General features: G+C 33.2%; 1 protein-coding gene across 1 annotated transcript in view; it reads left to right on the top strand.

Annotated features, from left to right (window-relative positions):
• Positions 1-19,834, top strand: part of LOC117119739 — a 28,544-nt gene extending 8,710 nt beyond the window's left edge. Inside the window, exons 2-11 of the mRNA XM_033264597.1 lie at positions 6,317-6,456; positions 11,772-11,865; positions 12,202-12,678; positions 13,523-13,565; positions 15,620-15,808; positions 16,382-16,575; positions 17,409-17,471; positions 18,287-18,385; positions 18,959-19,051; positions 19,638-19,834. Coding sequence (XP_033120488.1) covers positions 6,406-6,456; positions 11,772-11,865; positions 12,202-12,678; positions 13,523-13,565; positions 15,620-15,808; positions 16,382-16,575; positions 17,409-17,471; positions 18,287-18,385; positions 18,959-19,051; positions 19,638-19,819 — 1,485 coding nt within the window. The 5' untranslated portion in view covers positions 6,317-6,405 and the 3' untranslated portion in view covers positions 19,820-19,834. The remainder of the gene's footprint in view (positions 1-6,316; positions 6,457-11,771; positions 11,866-12,201; positions 12,679-13,522; positions 13,566-15,619; positions 15,809-16,381; positions 16,576-17,408; positions 17,472-18,286; positions 18,386-18,958; positions 19,052-19,637) is intronic.
• Positions 19,835-20,391: the final 557 nt, after the last annotated feature.

Genomic DNA, 20,391 nt, shown 5'->3' with positions numbered 1-20,391 from the left:
ATATATATATATCCGTTCTTTTGTTCTGTAATATGTATTGAGCATGGAATTATGTTGTAATAGGGTCCACATTGTATACTCTGTAATTTTTATGGAGGTGTCGAAATAAAATGATAATAAAATGAAATGAATGATGATAAAAATGATAATGACGATTGACTATGACGACGATGACAACCGACGACGTTGACGAAACGACAATAATAATAATAGTAATAATATTAACTAAAAAAATATTCAAAAATACACCCTACTACATAATTTGACGAAACGACAATAATTATAATAGTAATAATATTAACTAAAAAAATATACAAAAATACACCCTACTACATAATTTGACGAAACGACAATAATAATAATAATATTAATAATAATAATAATAATAATAATAATAAAAATAATAAAAATAATAATAATAATTATAATAATAATAATAATAATAATAATAATAATAATAATAATAATAATAACAACGATTTATTTGTCTTCTCTTGTTTGTAATGTTTTGTCTCCTCTTTATATCTTGGGAGGTTTTGTAAATTTTTTCCTTTTTCAATTTTTGTAATGTTTTTATATATTTATTTAATAAAAGTGTTTTAAATAGTAATAATAATAATAATATAATATTAATAAAAATAATATTAATATTATTACTATTATTATAGTAATAAATTACCGTAAGTCAAGATCAAGGTCAAGGTAATCTAAATCAAAACGAAAATCAAAACGAAAAAAAAGATAAAATTCCATTGGGTTTCCTTAGAATTCTTAAATTTAATGAAGAATGTTAAGATACGAATTAAATATTAAATTGTTCAACGGAAAAAAACAAACGAAGTAGTAATAATTTGGTTTGCAATTCCACTGTCTAATACTTTCCACTGGAAAGAAGATAGCGGTATATATTATGCCAGCACCCGTATTACTCTTCCACGCCACTTCGAGGGCTCCCAAAACCCACCTTTTTTAAGTTTATCTTTTTACAATTTTTGTAGTTTAAGAGTATTTAAGTGTTTTGTTTTTTGTTCCTTAAAGTCGCAACTCCCTTACTTGAGCCGGCGTCGCCACCTTAGCAGTGCACGGTAGTAGAGCCGAAGCTTATCCAAGGTGGAAGCTACCGGAGCCGAGTATACTGTCGCCGGAGTACCTGCGTGTACGCAGTAGTGGTGGTGACGCCGTCTCAACAACAGGAGTGCGCATTTTTCATGCTGCTTGGTTTTTTCCATTCTTGGTCTGCCTGTTTTTGAAGGCTTAATTTATCATTTATTTATTTATTTAATTTCTTTTTATTTATTTATTTAATTTCTATTTGTTTATTTATTTACTTCATTCATTTATTTATATTTATTTAACTTATAATAAATAAAATTAAAAAAAATATTCTGATTAATATAGGCTCTTTAATATAAGATATAATATAATTTAATTTTTTAAAATTCATGGTCCTACCTTTTTTATTGTGGTAGGCGCACTACAAATATCCCACCCATTACCATTACCAATCAATTCAAAATGAAATGGATGATTTTCCTCATTTTGCACTATTTCTGAAAAAGCTTGTTCAGGTAATTCTTACTACCCTATTATTCCTTATTATTTAAAACGCTAACTATAATGAACCTAAAACGCAATCGTATTTTTTTTATATAATTTAAATTACATCAGTTATCCGAAGCATAATACATTCTCGAAAATGTAATTTTCTTTAATCCGTTATCAGTTTGTGGTTACTCCACTTTAACTTTATTGTTAAAAGAATTAATAAAAAAAATATTTTGTATGTATTTAATCTTTCATTATGTGTACATATCTCCAGAAAGGGAACCCGACTATTGGGGCACGTGACTAACACGATCAGCTAAGTAAACAATGTTGTTTGTTCAAAGGATTATCATTGGAGATTAACTCAGCAGGACACGTGGTGAAATAAACAGAAACATTAGGTCCATGAAGTAACAAAATCTTGTTCCAATATCAATCCGCAAGTTACTATTCAGGCCTATTTTATAGGTACCCGTATATTTCTGTATTCCTGTACAGGCCGCACATATTAGACGCGATTTCGACCCCGAAATTCGGGATCTGAAGCGGCCCATGCACCGGTCATACCTACTCTTAAATATTCCAGATCAGTGGCGGCTCTAGGATATAATTTAAGTTGTCCGACTGGGGGGGGAGGGGTGGTGTGGGGGCTATATTTACGCACAGCGTTATCTTCATCTGAGGGCCGAAGCCCCGAGCCAGGTGTGGGTATGGGAAGAGGATGTCCCCTCCCCCGAAACGAGATTTTTTTCTTTTAAATTGGGACTTGGCTGGGATGGGGAAACTAGGCCTATTTTTATCTTCTTTTGGTCCGGCTGCCCGAAGAGCTTTAGCCGATGGGGGTGGGGGGCTTGACCAGACCGATGGGGGCTTAAGCCTCTCCCCCCCCCCCCGCTGACGCTGCCACCGTTCCAGATCGCGAACAGGGGAGAAAATCGTAAATACGTTAGGCCAAGGCTAGCACAGTTTTATTAGTCTAGCTAGGTTTGCTGACCTATTTTTGTAATATTATACTCACTACAGTGCTGTACTAGAATTCCTACTTTTTCTACAACATTCAGGCAATGATTATTATTATTTTCGTGTTACTGTACGTTCATTCATAAACAATGTTTGAAAACTTTCACGGGTCATGTAAGTATTGTTTCACGAAACATCGTCACAAAACGCACATGGCCGGTTGAAACACACTGTACAACGCCGGGTTACTGGGAGGCTTACGTTATATAATCTGCTAAAGTTAAATTATAGTCAACAAAATTATTACAACTTCAAGGAAATCTGTGTTTTAGCACGCATTAATTCCACAAGTTTTTATTCTTAAACATAACAGTACATTCTATAACTGCTATAGACAACTGGCAACCAGGCGCCATAAAGCGAGTTTGCTTAACTCACGTGATCCCGAGGACCAAAAGAATAAATAGTTAATTGTTTTGAGTGAAGCGGGGGTTCAAATAGAAATAATCAAACTTTGTTTATGAATGAACGTAACATGAAAATAATCAGTTAAATAAAAAAAATTGCTTGAATGTCGTAGAAAATGTAGGAATTCTGGTACGCACTGTAGTTAATATAATTACAATACTAGGCCAGCAAATTGCGCCTGGGCCTAACCTAGGCGATTTTCGCCTCGGTTCTCGATCCGGAATGAGTTTTTTACGTATAGGTTGATGATCGGAGCATAAATAGGCCTCACCCCACATTTTGGGGTTGAAATCAAGTATAAAATTCGCGGCTTATATACGGGAATATATGGTTAGGCCTATAAAATAATAATAAATATACTGTGGGCCTATAATAACAATAAATGTTATAATACCAATGTCTGGTGGAATTATTCATGGATTGCTTTTAAATTTGACTTAATTTCAACTCATTTTGGATCCTTTGGTTCTGTCATTTAATTTTAATTGCTGCAGTCAAGTATTGTATGCAAACATGATTTTATGTACAAAACACTTAAACTCTTTTAGTTGGAATGCTCATATCAGTACAACAGCTTTTTTATATTGACAAACATATTCTGTCAGTTCAGCTAAGTTATTAGCAATACTAACAAAAACTTTAATAACAATTAATATTGTTATTTTGTTAAATTTATGAAATGCATACATTACTCTATAATTTAATTAGTTTTATACTATCGTCGCCTAACTGTCGTACTGAATGTCTGTACAGACCTAGTTATTTATAGGTTTATTTTTTCATACACAGACTCGTATTTTTTTTTTATTTATACTGTATTTCTCATAATAAAATCGTAATAGTTTTATTTATATTTCTTAATAAACACCGTAATCTTTATTTACATTTCTTATAAACATTAGGCCTACAGTCTTTTTATTTACATTACATCACAAACTTATATTTATAATGTATTTCTTAATAGTTGTTTTTTCTTGTGATTTTTTCATGTAATTTTATCCTTTTTAACCAAGACTGTTGGAAAAACAAATTTCCTATTTTAAAATGGAACAATATAGTTATCTTGAATTTTGAATAAACACCAAAATCGTATTTATTTTTCCTAATTAGAGTAGAGCTCAAAAAAGGGCAATATGAAACTGTTTTATGATAATGGGCTCCATTTTCAAGGCCATCTTAAACAAAAAACTACTTTCTGTTGGTCGGATTTTGTAAGACTTTTTTCTGTTACTTAGCACATCCAATACTACCTAAATCCGTTGAAAAACCTTTTGTTGCAAATTTTGCGATTACGCACTGTAATCACGTTTTTCTTCCCATCAATATTAGGTTTTATTGATCAATAAAATATTTGAGACATTTTAGAACGTGATGTAATCAATAAGAATAAATTCAAGATGGCGTCAAAGATGGCCGCCATATATGAATAGCCATGCATCAATACTTACTTTAGCAATGTTTATGCCAATTTTTACATTTTGTTGTTTTGTATCAAAGAAAGGTACCATCTAAGATCATTTGATTAGGTCATGTTTATCCAACAAGGAGGCTTGAATTGTAAGACATGTTCTGTAATACATGATAAATCAGTTAGCCATCTCTTTCCTTTTCTTCTTCATCATCTATCATTTATCCATAGCGTCTGAAACTGCAATGGGTTGGCATGTACATCCGCCTGTTGAGCATGTCACCTTCAGGGATGTGAGAATGTAGAGTGAGCGGTAGACGATGAAGAAATGGAAACAAATGACTAATTGATTTACTATAATACAACAGAACTTCTTATCGTGTCCACACACTTGCTAGATACTTTGTTTTAACTAGAGCTGGACTTTGCTGGGTCCTCAGTTTGTTAGATCCAATAGAGGGCATCTCATGAGCTCTTCCATAGAGTGTGGCTCTGTGAGACTGTGCCACATTCATGCATGATGTCATCGGCGTGAATGAATCCCCACTTCATTAGTGACACTTTGCATCGGCCAGTTCTTATCTTCAGTCTGTTCAAGCACCAATACCACTCGAATATGTTCTTTGAAGCACTCGTGGACATTGTTGTTCGGTTTGGGAGATAAGCTAACCTCTTTTTCCACAAGGCAGATCTTAATGTCTTTAGCTTCAGCACTTGTGTTGATTACATTAGGAAGTTTTTCTTAGACTTTAGACTCCGCCTTGCAGGTAAATGGCCAAATAAGGGATCTCGCTTATCTGGAGGTTGTGGTTCTCCGCTACTTGCAGAACTACAACGAATAACTGGAGGCGCTATACCAGATAGAATGTATAGACAGGGAGATATAGGCTGTCAGATGGGGCTTGCTGAAAATGTTGTTTGTACAGACTTTAGCTTGCATCATCTCCACATGAGCCTTGAAGAAAAGGCAACGATCTAAGGTGAAACCTAGATACCCTAGATCCCTCACAATTTTGTAGTGGGGTGCCAGACCAGGAGAAATTCAGCATGTGATTGGCTTCTTGAGCAGATGGAAGCCACACACCTGTGTATTTGATAGATTTGCACATAGACGTTCCTCTTCGTAATACGGTGTTCAAGAGCATTTGAGAGTCATTCTTCGACGATACCGTAGTCACTTGGGCACTACTCCAAGATTATCTGCGTAGATGAAGCAGCGTGTTCCTTCACTTCTTTGCTGGTCATTCGTGTAACTGTTGGTGAGTAGCGGATCAAGCACACTGTCCAGTGATACACCATTCATTAGTATTCGTTCACCCATGGTTCTCCATAGAAGTACATGGTCTCAAGTATGCCCTCAATTAACTCTTTTAGATGGATGACCTTTGTGGCTTCCATGGAGGAGGCATCTATGCCTGACTATGTCATGGGCAGTCGATGGGATCTTAGCTAATCAATGGGATCTTACATGGTATGGTGTTTGATACAAAAATAAAATGTAAAAAATGGCATTGAAATTGCTAAAGTAAGTAATTACTGATTTATGGCTGTTTATAGGCAGATAGTCACTGGTAGCCAAATATTGTATCATAGAATAACGGTAATAATGATAATATATAGCCGCCATCTTGGACGCCATCTTGAATATATTCATATTAATCAGATCACATTTTAAATTGTTTCAAAAGATTTAATGACCCATAAAACCCGATACTGATGAAAAAACCGCGATAACAGTTACAATTTTTAGCTGGTTTATGACATGGGCTCCATTTTGGCGGCCATCTTGAAAAAAATACTTTCCGGTTGTTGGATTTTGTAAGATTTTTTCTGTTATGTAGCACACCCATTACTACCCAAATATGTTGAAAAACGTTTTGTTTCAATTTTTTAGGGTTAACCCTTATTTCTAATGGTCTAATAATCTATTTACAGAAGCAAGTCTGCCCTCGTCATCCAGATCTCAGCATTGGATATTGTTCATCTTTATCCCCGTTCTCATAGCATTCGTAGTTGTGTTAGTAATGTATTTCTTGATGAAGCGTTCAACAAATATACATCGCTTTGATGACTTCGTAAGTTTGTAATCATGATTTTTTTTTTACCTGCACACATGTTAATAATAACATTTAATTTTGTAACAGTAAAATATTGTTTTTCTTTTCTTTTAGTGAGGTTAATGGATTACATAACAAATCCTTTCTTGCCACTCATCATGATAATGAGAATATTTTTTTTAAACAGATATTAAGAGTTTTCAGTTTTGCTTTTTTTGGCATAGGCCTAATGGTTATCACTGCTTATATATTGAGTTAAGTGCATAAAAATTGAAATTATTTCAAATTTATTTAAATCAGATAATTAAAACTTACATTGTATATTTAATTAAAAAAAATATTATTTTAAGATTTTAGGAATAAAATTTTTATAATTTTTACTCTGAAATATCATAAAAGTGGCATTCCACAACTCTTATATAGAGAATAGTAAGTAAATTTAAACTTAACGTTTTACTGCTATTAATGAAAGATAACTTAAAGTAGACACGTTGACAAACAAAAAGCATAATCATGTGGATGAGTGTAAACACGTTAGAGGGCTGTTCTGTCATGAAGGTGTTGTATTATTGATGCTGTCTCTTATACACATCTAGATGTGTATAAGAGACAGATATATATATATATAAAATTAAAACAAAATAAAGAAACCGAAAATTTTATTAAACTTTAAGTTTAAAAGAGCCAGTTCCGGCCACCTTGAGATGTCATAGACATATTTCAAACCTCAGCCCCAATCACGGGGTTGCGGTTATCTAACAATCCATCTCTAAAATCCCCTCTCGCGCCCTTTCTACTTTGAATTCCTGGTAAAATAAATGTTGTCTCCTGGGTATTGTAAGAGGCAAAAAAATGGAACGGTGATCTCATGTCAATTGTTTATAGATTTTTTTTTTTTTGGCAGAATACACAAAAACGATCTGTATCTCTCGATTGAGAAGCGACTATTCAGTGCTGTAATTTGTAGTGTAAAAAAGCTTTTCAATTAAATTTATACAATTTATTAGGCCAAAATAAAAATTACTAAAATATGTTGCGATCATTGAGATTGATACAGTTTGTGATTCATGACACTACGTCAAATTATTCACTTAATATAAAAGCGTACCCGTCCTGCATTTTCTGCTTAGTGATTTCTTTATATCAGATGTAGACCTACTGTAGTATTTTGAAGTGAGTTTTGCATACTCAATTCTGGATTTAATAGGTGTTCAAATGTTTTCCAAGTGTATTTTCACACTACACGTTCTGTCACAGCATGTACTCCTACTTTTAAAGTGTGAGACTAAACAACGACCATAACCGTATCCAACATGTGTATCCATAATTCTACAAAAAATAAAGGTCGGCGTGTAAGAATATGCACGACCATCTTCATAAAATCCACATCCACACACAACGCATTTTGGACTCCAATGTTCCGAACGCACGTTCAGTCAATAAAGGTGGCTCTCCTTTGTTTTACAATACGTCACTTTTCTTGTCTTTCCCGTCTTTTCCCACTCCCAACTAAATGCGCTATGCTCCTCTATGCACTGTTCCCATCTCACTATAATTTCGTTATATCTGGATAAAAATTAGTTCATCCAAGGATTTTGACATTGAAAAGATGTTTATAAAAAATTGAGAAATTGCTAAGATCAATTGATCTATAGATTTTATAAAATCACAAACAATGCAACCATATATTAAATATATTCATATTTCAGTTGATTAAAGTATCATAAGTTTAGGACCAGATATTTTGTTTCACTGGACATCATTGTCGTTAACATTATGCTGTTGCTCCAAAACGGATGATTGGGAAAGATAAGGTGACCAAAATTTCCGAAGGTGCCTTGACAATGAACATACGTTGAAGGTGGTTTGGCGCAGCGATTTCAATTATGGTTGTGAACCTCCTTGTCTAGGGTTCGAACCACACGCTGACTATTCTCGGCCGGCATGCTTAGCTAGCCCAGCTTGCACTGTTGACGGGGTGGGGGGGGGTAGTGGCTATCGGCACTGCCGCAGTGCCGATTTGGCACTGCCGTTTTCTATCGGCACAGCTGCCGCAGTGCAAAAAAGTTGCAGTGTTCTGTCGGCATTGCCACTGTGCGAAAAGCTGCTGGTAATTAATCTAATCGATATTCTTATTGATAGATGACATTGGTGTAATTCATGATTCATTTTTATTTCACTTGAAACGTAATGAGACTGGTAGGCAAAAAATGGGAACATGTCGCTCTACAAGATACCTACCAGAAAAAAAAATGGTAATGGCAAAGACATAGGCCTAATAATAATAATAATAATAATAATAATAATAATATTAATAATAATACCAATAATAATAATAAATAAATAATAGTAATAATAATAATAATAATAATAATAATAATAATAATAATAATAATAATAATAATAATAATAATAATAATAATGATAATAATAATGAATGAAGATCAAAATATTGCATTAATAATAAAAATAATACAGATAATAATAAAATAAATAATAATAAAATAAGTAATAATAATGATAATAATAATAGTAACAATGAATGTAGTTCAAAATATAGCATTGAAGTGAATTAAATTATTTATTAAAACAATATTTAGAGGGCTGTTCTGTCATTAAGGTGTTGTATTAATGATGTTTTAAATGTTTGGCTTTATTATACCAATAATTGATTAGGTCAAGCATAGCCTATATTATTGTTAACATTATATTATATTTGTTTTACAATTAATAATTATAATTATTTCTAATTGTAAATAATTGTTAAATATATGCAATATATATTATATAGGCCTAGGCATATTCATAAAACAAAATAAAATCAATAAATAATAATAATAATAATAATAATAATAATAATAATAATAATAATAATAATAATGAATGTGCTCGAATAATGCTATAATTAAGAATTAATAGTACTTTGATTTATGTATATAATTTAACAGTGTTAACGGCTATCTTAATATATATTTCAGTATATGCAATTATTTGTTTCTAGCCGTACTTATTGTATAATGGAATGTATTTGGTGGTATTTGAGTCTGTGTAGCCATGAAGCCTCCGTGGTCTAATAGTTATGACGCTCGCATTGACAGCGAGAGGTCGCAGGTTCCAGTCCCACCAGAGGCATTTTATTACACAATTTCTTTATTCATTTATTTACAGGACTACATTCGTTGAGAGCTATGCTACACCATGTATTATTATGTCCTTTATTCGAACACTGTATTTATCTTTCTTTGATGATTTATGTATATATATATATCCAAATCAAAACTTTTTTTTTTGTTTTAGTTAAGTTTTTATATCATATAAGTCTAGCTTAAGTTGTTGTTTTCAGTCTCCTTCATTATTTCAAGAATGATTGCGCCACTTTTGTGTGTGCTGTCACAGCTGTAAAAGTGAAATGTCAAAAACTATTTAATTATTTTTACTACTTCATTACTTTCATTTCAATGTGTTTAACCTTCTTGGCCGTCCCTGTGAGTGATTCATAGTCTAGTCATATAGTTATTTTTTACACCTTATTAGTCAGCGATGGCGCCATAAATTTTCCGACAAGTGGTCCTACACGTCCGACGGAGGAATCCCAACCAAGGGGGCCACGAAGATTCGGTCAACGGCACGGAATAAAAACAAAATCCTGGGTAGGGTTCAGTGGTGTTTTTTTTTTTTGGTTTTTTTTTTTTGGGGGGGGGGGGGGTGGATAATGCGATTTTCAAAGCACTAAGCGGGGGTGGGTGGGGATTGAGGCGTAGTTTTGACAAAGGCTCAGATCTGTTTCAAAAGGTGAGGGGGGAAATTTCGTGAACCCACACCCACCTCAGGCCCACAATGGTTTAGCCTGAGGTGCGAAAACATTAGGAAATAGTAGCTCTAGATGATCGGAAATGACACTTTTATATAGTACAATTCACCGTCATCACATCACCATTATATAGTCAAATTGCAGCTCAAACTTCTCGTGATGTTTTACCAGCAATTTCGGCAACCATAGATATCTAATTAATATGTGTGATATACTATAGAAAATAAATATTTAAAAATTTTATATGTCGTTGATGTATTTGATTTAGACCTACTTACTTCAAAGCCATTAGTTCACACCATAATTAAGGGCTGAGGTGGAATATTTGGGGAAATAGTGCCTCTCTAAGATTACCGGAAATGACACTCTTATATAATAACATCATCATCATCATCGATCAAATTAATCGATGTGGTGTTCCATTGAAAATAAAACTCAATTGTTTTTGATGTATTTTTAATTTATTTTACCATGTGTCGAAAACCGATCTTATTATTATACGCTTTTTCTCATACTTCTCAAATTATAATAAAGGCACGCGCTCTGGGGTCGTAGATTATAAGTAATTCGGATGTTTGTGGGCAGAGATAGAGTGCCAGTTGTACAGCACACTGTTGGTCATTTATGCATTTATATTCAACAATGTTCAGGCATCTCCTTGACTTATGAAATTATTGCATTGCGGACGAAAAATGAGGGGACGAACCCCATCAATATTTGAGAACGTGCCCCCTCCCCCCCCCTGATCATGGGTTTAGGGAGAGGCATCCCCTTCCATTTGAGATTTTTTTTTGAATTAGTAGACGGGCAGACGCCATTGGATGACATCTGAACAGAAGTTAAGCTTAAAATATAAAGGGTATGTTTTTACGAGAGTAGACTACTACATGTAACATGTATACATGAGAAGCACACACACAAGAGGAATGACCATGTTTTTTTTCGAGGTCACCGAAGGGAGCAGGTGGGGAGGGGTGGCTAGCCACCCTATTCAGCCCACTCTAGATCAGCCATTTAGGGTTCACGACGGGGAGAGTTTTATGGCTTAGTATGGTCCAAATGTGCTTTTAGACCAAAATTAGGGATTGGCAATAAAAAATAAAAAAAACAAAGAAAAAAAAAAAATAAAAACTTAGGTCTATTGGATAGGCAAATTATTATTATTATTATTATTATTTTTAAATTTTTAATCCGACGACGCAGTCGTGCGTCGGAAGGGAGGAGGGTCCAGGTCTGTCCGACCCGAATACCCCCCACTGGTGCCGCCCTTGTAACCATTTTAGTTCTAAGTGGAGAGTGTCAAAGTAGTACATTATAATGATGTCTTTATATGAACACATGAGATGCTGCGAGCAGCATCGCTCGCTTACGCCGACGACATAACTTTTATCATTATATTATATTAATCAGTGCACATTATCACAATGGTACGTTATACTGGTATTTTTTCTAGCAATGCATTCATTGAAATTAAAATTGTATTTCACAATTCAGACAAATTATGTAATTTTGTTTTTTCCAGATAAATAACACGGTAATCAAAAAGGATCAGAAAAATGAGATAAATGCAGAACGAGCACTGGATGATTTTGAAATAGTGGCTTATCTAAAAAGAGGTAAAATGAACGGTTTTCCTTATTTCAGTTTAAATATGATTGTCCACAGAGCCAGCCAACGCTATAGCTGTATCCGATGGGATGCATTTATAACATACCTTTGGTGGCAGTGGTTTAGACTGCTTTTGTGCTTTCCTGGTAGCTAATGGTTTATTTAATGACATGAAAATGTATAATGTTGTGTTTGTTTTTATTTTTTTTATTTTCATTATATTTTGTATATCGTATCTTTTGCCTGAATAAATAATTAATAATATTATACGTAGAATGATGAAAATTACCGTATACGTAAGGTAATTATCTAAAAATATACATGTATATTTCTGTGCTTGGCAGATTTTGCAAAATCAGAATATGAAGAAGCTCTTGATTTCGGAAACGATAAAGAGAAAACGGTTGCAAGAGGAGAGTGCATCAAGGCATCTTTTAAATCAAATTATAATTCAGATCATGTATGCTTCCAAGAAATGGAGGGATACCATAGTAGACGTTGTACTCTATTATTACTATCACGTACTTGGCCAGAAAACATTTTAAGGAGACTTTATCCACCTGACGAAAAATTGAAAGATAAAATAAAAGGGAACTGTAATGTGAATGACAGCCATGGACCAGTCGAATTTACGTTCGAATTAAAGGGACTTATTAAAAAAGGTGCAGCTGCAGAAGGATACCTTAGATTTAAAGACGTAACTGATGACGTTGAAGGACAATACGTATACTTACTGCAGATAAAACACGAGAAACGTTCGTCTGGTGCGTTACAAAAAATAAAACACACTTTTTTTGGAAAAACGTGCATTCAACTCTCAAGTAAGTCAGCCTGAAGTAGGCAACCATACAGCCAGCACAACCAAAGTGAAATTTATGTAGTTAAATTAAACAATGCTTTATCATTTTACTTTGATGCTACATTCCCAATCATAAAACAGTGTAATACAGTATAAGTCTATCCCTTTTTATATAGCGCGCTCTACGGACAACTAAGATTCAAAATTTCTTTCCTGCATAACTACATCTGTCAATAATTATAATGCTTGAATAATTATATAGCGCCAATTTCAAATTATATGATAGATCAAAGGCGCTGAGTGTTATTATTATTGGTCATTGGATAACATGCAATGGCAAACAAGCACAAAGTGCAACCTTCTCTGCTCCCTGGAGATGTAGGCCTATGCCTAGCCGTGTGCTACAGTCTTGTCTTAGCGCACGAAACTAGTGCATTCAGTGTTACAACATCCTACCAGGTACCCATTTATACTGGGTAGATAGAGACAAACGTAGGTAAAATGCCTTGCCCAAGGACACAAGCGACTTCTACAGCGAGAGTTTCGAACCCCTGACGTCGAGGTAGGGAATCCACGTCACTGGAACGTATGCGGAAATTCCATAGTATGAAAAATATCAAAATTCCATAGCATGAAATATATTAGAGCATTAGGCACTCGAACCTCCTCAGGTACCCACTTATACTTCTGGGTGGAGAGAAGCAATGCAGATATTGCCTTGACCAATTACACAAGTGACCTGCAGAGCAAAATTCCCGAGCCCCAGACTTTCAGAATTTGAGGCACAACCATTATGCCAACCGCTTCCACGTATATAAGCCGTATATAACCTTATTTATAAATATTATATTATTTCTTTTATTTAGATCCCGTTTACAGGAGCAACGTCGACAAGAAACAGTTCATCAGGTGAGAGTGTGGTTGGAGGGACGCTGGACGTTTGGGGAGGGCGTAGAGCTCTTTCTACTATAACATTTAAAAAAAAAAACCCAAAAAAAAAAAAAAAAAAAAAAAAAAAAAAATACAAAAGAAAAACGCCGCAACATCTTCACCTTATTCAATTAGTTTATAAAACTAATTCTAACTTTATAATATGTGTGAATTTTGTTATGACATGGCACATAATTTACCGTATTGCCTCAATTCTTCCATTTGGATTTTTTTTCATTAATACTTCGGCATTAATTTTGATTATTTTGATTAATGTTGATAATAATAATAATAATAATAATAATAATAAATAATAATAATAATATTATTATTATTATTATTATTATTATTATTATTATTATTATTATTATTATTATTATTTTATTTATTTGTATTCATCCCCCTCCCCCACTAGCTTGGCTTATCCCTTCTACTACTGACTGCAGCCAGTGTGTGGCTATTTTTAATGGGTCGATAAAGCATGGGTACCGCACGATATTTTGATAATAGTTAACCCACCATAACCCTTTTCAGCGTACGGCACCGTATTTTTCGACACAATAAATGTGGAATACCTTGGCTCTAACTTGGCTAATAGTAGGCGCTAGGTTGTGTTGTCATTTTCTGTGGTTATTTTTTATGGGATTGTCAATGCATAAGGTCTACGTATGTACGACGGTAGATCCTTATAGACTTTTAATTAATTTAATTACAAATCCCCCTGATGAACTGTCTGTAAAGATATCCAAAATACAGGCTTTTTCACCCGCTCGAGTTCTAATTATTTTCCATCCGTTACCTGATCGCTTTAGCTGAATTGCACATGCTCTATTGTTGCATAAATTATAATGTTCGATTCGTTTCTATTTCATACGCTCTTCGCAGCCGCCATTTGGTTCCTGAGACTCTTTTGGTAACTGCGCATACTAGAAATTTGTTCGATAACGTCACTTACTCAATGCACATGCTCACTGGCTGTCTAGAATTTTCAAGCGCATTCTCACTGTGTTTTTATTAGATAATTCCTTGAGGTTATTTGGTAATTGCGCATGCGCATTGCTTAGTTCTTAATTCAAATTTCTTCGTAGTAAAAGTTACCGCTATCCTACAGTTTCTTAATGACTGTTTCCTCTTGATCGACAGCCTAAAGTTGCGGCGCGAAAAAATTACTTGTTATAGCGTCACATCTCAACCAATTTTAGAAGGGCAAGGGCGTTTTTCTTTTTCTGTTTACAATCAATCTACCATATCTGTAATCGACGAGTCTCCGTTATATAAGATGCCTAGCAGGCCATGCCAAAACTTGGATTGCATAGGCTACAAGCTCACACATACCAAGCATTATCCTATATTTGTATTTTCAACATCATGAAAAAAGTAAATCAAGACAAGGAATTGTTTCAAAACTTCGATTTTTTTTTTGTTCAATTGCATTCTAAGCAACAAGAGTGTTAAAATTTTCAACAGGCCTACAATAAATATTACACATGGTTAGTGAAAACGAATTACTGTATGAGTTTATATAACGCATAATGTATAGACAACTTTTACAATTGGAAGTAAAATAAACTACGTGAGAATTGTCTTTATGATTTAGTTCTAGTAACACATTTATTTTTTACTTAATGTATTATTAATTTGCAATAAATTAAATAATAATTAACTTAAGAATGAATAATTTTATTTATGTATTGGTGTGCCTTTTGGTATTTAGTTATAGTTTTACAATAAGTTAGAAAAATAATTTATTCAATTGAATAAATGATTATAGGCCTAATTGTCTTTTTTACCTTTGTTATTTGTTTTATTTTTATTATTTTTGTGATCGATTCTTGAGTTTTTTTTATATTTTTTCTGTTTTGTGTATGTATTTTATATTCTTGTAAAAAATTTTAATCAGACTCCGTGAAAATAGAGTCTTTGATGATTCACTAATTCATGATTATTATTAATATTATTATTGTTATTATTATTATTATTATTATTATTATTATTATTATTATTATTATTATTATTATTATTATTATTTTCAGTCCAATTGGAATTGTCCTCAGTGATCAAGTGTATGCATTTGCTCTAAAAATGGAAAAAGAAAAAAAAGAAGAACAAAGAGAAGATAAAACAATTTTACGCTATATTACGTGTGCAGGAAAACTTCATTCTGAAGACAACAAGATTACTATTAGATGGAACGATTTTTCCAAAGTTTTACTGAAACCAGAGTAAGATGTAATATACATTTATTCGGTATATCTTGCAAAAGCTATAGAAGGCCATCATTGCAAGGTCATGTGTAGTTATAGTCCTATGGAGGGTTTGTTGTGTTTATAACCTGACCAAATAATTTTCCGGGAATGTGGAGACGAACACCAATTGAGGTCTTTTAGTCTGAGAATTAAGGGTTGTGGGGGATGTATTACCTATTTGGGACCAGAGGGATATGTGCTTTGTTGAATGTTTCATACGTGGTTGAGTATTTGCTTGCTGCCGAGGGGGCGAGCTAACACCGATTTCGCCAATGTTAATTGAATTAGAATTTATCAATGTGACAGAATGTAATAACTAAATTGAAATTGTTTACATCTGCAGGGGTGGATCATAACCCGTTAGGAAAGAAGGGGCGTGAATGTGCGAATTGAATAGCCTTATGGAAGAGCCCCTGGTAGGGGTAGAAAGGGTAAATCCCATCATAATTTTAATTTGAGTTTGTATTTGATTGATTTTTAACATTTAGCATGGTGATTTTCTGATAAGCTTTGACAAAAATTACTCTAAATCCCCCACTGATCTTTCAGAGAAGAGTTGTTGAGCTTCGTTGCACTACCAGGTCGGTATCATTCGTATATCTTCCTTGGATTTATAAATGTATCTAAAGACAGACGATTGCTAGGGAAGGTGTTTTCTTTCCTGCCAGACGGAAGCTTTAATTTAATTAACAACATCGTTGAGACATTGGAATCTAAGGGACCTGTTGAGATTTTAAAATTTGGTGAGTTGTTAGCATAAGAAAAGGAAGTTTAGATAATGATAACACAAAAACAAATTTTAGTAAAAATAATAATGATCCTCAGATCACTTTGAATAGATAGGCTTATCGTTTGTTTACAGTTTTCTCACCTATCCGTGAATGGACCTCACACTCACCTTTTTTTTGCAGAAAATTTGCTAATATAACAACAGGATATTTTAGTAAAACTTTGGCCTAGGCCTAATGAGGTTGTTGCGGTGGGGGTGATAATGATGATGTTGGTGGCCCTGATGATATTGGTGGTGCTCGTGGTGTAACTTCGCAATTCGTTAGGGCTGATGGGGGACGAACATATAAGTGGTGGTGTCAGATAATTAGATGAGGAACGCTAGCTGACAAAATAGTGCGATATGTGGTGATTTTTTTGCTCATCTAAATTCCAGCGGTGATGGAGGGGCGGCTGGGGGAGGGGCTACGGCCAATTGCTGTTTAAGAGGCGTGTACCCCTAGTTCACCAATGCTCTCATAAATATGCCACTGCTGATGTGTAGGCCTAGTGTTGTTACTAATCAGATCAATTATCGAAAAAGATAGACCTAGGCATTTGAATAGAAAAGGAGTGTTTTACAGTTTATTGACATGCCCCAAATTAGTACAAACAGTATAGTTTCACAGTTACTTTTTTTTTTAATGATACAGATCACGATAGGTATTTGAGTAAAATTTAAGCCTACCAGTTGCTGGTGCTGATGACTATGTTGAAGGGATTGCTGAGGATGATGAGAATGAGTAGCGAATATTTTTTTTCTTTAATTTATATTTCTCATTTCTCATTTTACCGTCATCTATTATAGATCCTCATAGCGGTAAAAAGCTATCAAATGGACGAATTATCGTCGGTGGCTGGATAAAACGTGGCAAGTATAATTTTGATAAGCATATTGATTTGTATAGTAGTGTCTTCAGTCTTAGCTAAAGATATGCATTATTCGATAGTCAGGCTATACTAAAAGCTTACAAAATAAAATGATGAAAAGTTTTACATCAATTGTAGGTTTTAAGATTTGATTCCCTGTTAATCATTCTCAGCATACTATGCTACACGAATACAAATATTAAATAAAGACGGATATACTTTTAAAAATCTGCCATTTAAATCTACTCGCAACAAATTAGGTAATGTGTTATGGAGCAAACTGTGGAACTCCCTTTGACAATACGTCACTATGCTCTTTTCAAAGGTCTCATTGATTTGATCCTAACCACCAAAAAAAAAAGAAAATACTTACTAAATAAATGTTGGTGTGACACGAGGAACGAAAAGAAAGCTTTAACATGTCTGTATTTGTGCTCATTTTCGTAATGTGTGACAATAGTATATAGAAATACTATACCTTTCCACTACTGCAAATTGAATACAAAACATTGCTACCTAATTGTATAATATTGATAAATTGTGTTATTAAATACATAAATAAACAAGTAAAAAAACGTATTAGCCAATAAAACTGAATTATCACAGCAATTACACCGGTACATGTTAATTATACAAATTATATTTAAACCATTTTAGAAGGAGTCTGTTGTATCTGTATACCTCTTGTACATAATACGTTAAAATGTAATTTAATAAATAGACGTGACTGTTATTACGTATCAGTAAAAACGTGTTTTTAATTCAAAACGCTGTATATTTTTTGTAATTATGTAACTGTACGTATTTCGAATAAAGGATATCAGAAGAGGAAACGAATGGATGAATTAAAGTTAAGGTTTACTTGCTGTAAGTCTTCTAGCGGTAAACTCGACGATGTTGAAAACCAAGCATATGGTAAGCAAACAAAGTTTATAAGTTATAGGTCTGTTTTGTTAATTATTCATACAAATCCATTATTATTAACTTTTACGTACACATTATAGACAAACATACACATATTTACACAAAAAATAAAAATACTTAATAAATAAATGTTGGTGTGACGAGTAACGAAAAGAAAGCTTTAACGTGTCTGTATTTGTGGTCATTTTCGTAATGTGCGACAATAGTATTATAGAAATAATATACTTTTCCACTACTGCAAATTGAATACAAAACACTGCTACCTAACTGTATAATATTGATAAATTTTGTTATTATATACATAAATAAACAAGTACAAGAACGTTTTAGTCAATAAAACTGAATTATCATAACAATTACACCGGTATATGTTAATAATACAAATTTTATTTAATCCATTTTATAAGTTTGTCTATTGTACCCCTGTACCTCTCCTACATAATACATTGAAATGTTACCTAATAAATAGACGTGACTGTTATTACGTACCAGTATAAACGTGTTTTTAATTCAAAACGCAGTATATTTTTTGTATTTATGTGACTGTACGTATTTCAAATAAAGGATATCAGAAGGGGAAAAGAATGGATGAATTAAAGTTTACTGGCTCTACGTCTTCTAGCGGTGAACTTGACGATGTTGAAAACCAAGCACATGGTAAGCAAACAAAGTTTATAAGTTATAGGTCTGTTTTATTAATTATTCATACAAATCCATTAATATTAGCTTTTACGTACACACTATAGACAAACAACACACGTAAATAAATCATATCTACACAAAAAAGAAAAATACTTAATAAATAAATGTTGGTGTGACGAGTAACGAAAAGAAAGCTTTAACGTGTCTGTATTTGTGGTCATTTTCGTAATGTGCGACAATAGTATTATAGAAATAATATACTTTTCCACTACTGCAAATTGAATACAAAACACTGCTACCTAACTGTATAATATTGATAAATTTTGTTATTAAATACATAAATAAACAAGTACATGACGTTTTAATCAATAAAACTAAATTATCATAACAATTACACCGGTACATGTTAATTATACAAATTCTATTTAATCCATTTTAGAAGTTTGTCTATTGTACCCCTATACCTCTTGTACATAATACATTGAAATGTTACCTAATAACTAGACGTGACTGTTATTACGTACCAGTATAAACGTTTTTTTAATTCAAAACGCAGTATATTTTTTTTGTAATTATGTGACTGTACGTATTTCAAATAAAGGATATCAGAAAGGGAAAAGAATGGATGAATTAAAGTTTACTGGCTCTACGTCTTCTAGCGGTAAACTCGACGATGTTGAAAACCAAGCATATAGTAAGCAAACAAAGTTTATAAGTTATAGGTCTGTTTTATTAATTATTCATACAAATCCAATAATATTAGCTTTTACATACACATTATAAACAAACATACACACGTAAATAAATCATATCTACATATCCAATAAATACATACATATGCCGATTTACAGACATATACATATTAAATTACAATACATATTGTACATTTCAGTTTATATTTCACTTGTAGCTCTTGTGACTCACCGATGCTTGTCTAAAAGTGGCTATCGGCACTGCCGCAGTGCCAATTTGGCACTGCCGCAGTGCCAAAAAAAACTGATGTTTTCTATCGGCACTGCCGCAGTGCCAAAGAGCTGCCGTTTTCTATCGGCACTGCCGCAGTGCCAAAAAGTTGCTGTTTTCTATCGGCACTGTCACAGTGCGAAAAGCTGCTGTTAATTAATCAAATCGATGTTTTTATCGATAGATGACATTGGTGTAATTCATAATTCATAATTTTATTTCACTCAAAACGTAATGAGACTGGTTAGGCAAAAACATGTCCCTGTACAAGATGCCTACCAGAGAAACAATGATAATGTTAATGGCAAAGACATAATAATAATGATGATAATAATAATAATAATAATAATAATAATAATAATAATAATAATAATAATACAGATAATAATAAT

The sequence above is a fragment of the Anneissia japonica genome, unplaced genomic scaffold (assembly GCF_011630105.1).
Source record: "Anneissia japonica isolate Jap-2015-1 unplaced genomic scaffold, ASM1163010v1 scaffold11151_len745516_cov174, whole genome shotgun sequence".
Lineage (NCBI taxonomy): Eukaryota > Metazoa > Echinodermata > Crinoidea > Comatulida > Comatulidae > Anneissia > Anneissia japonica.
The sequence above is the reverse complement of the archived record's forward strand: the minus strand, read 5'-3'. Positions and strand labels throughout refer to the sequence as shown.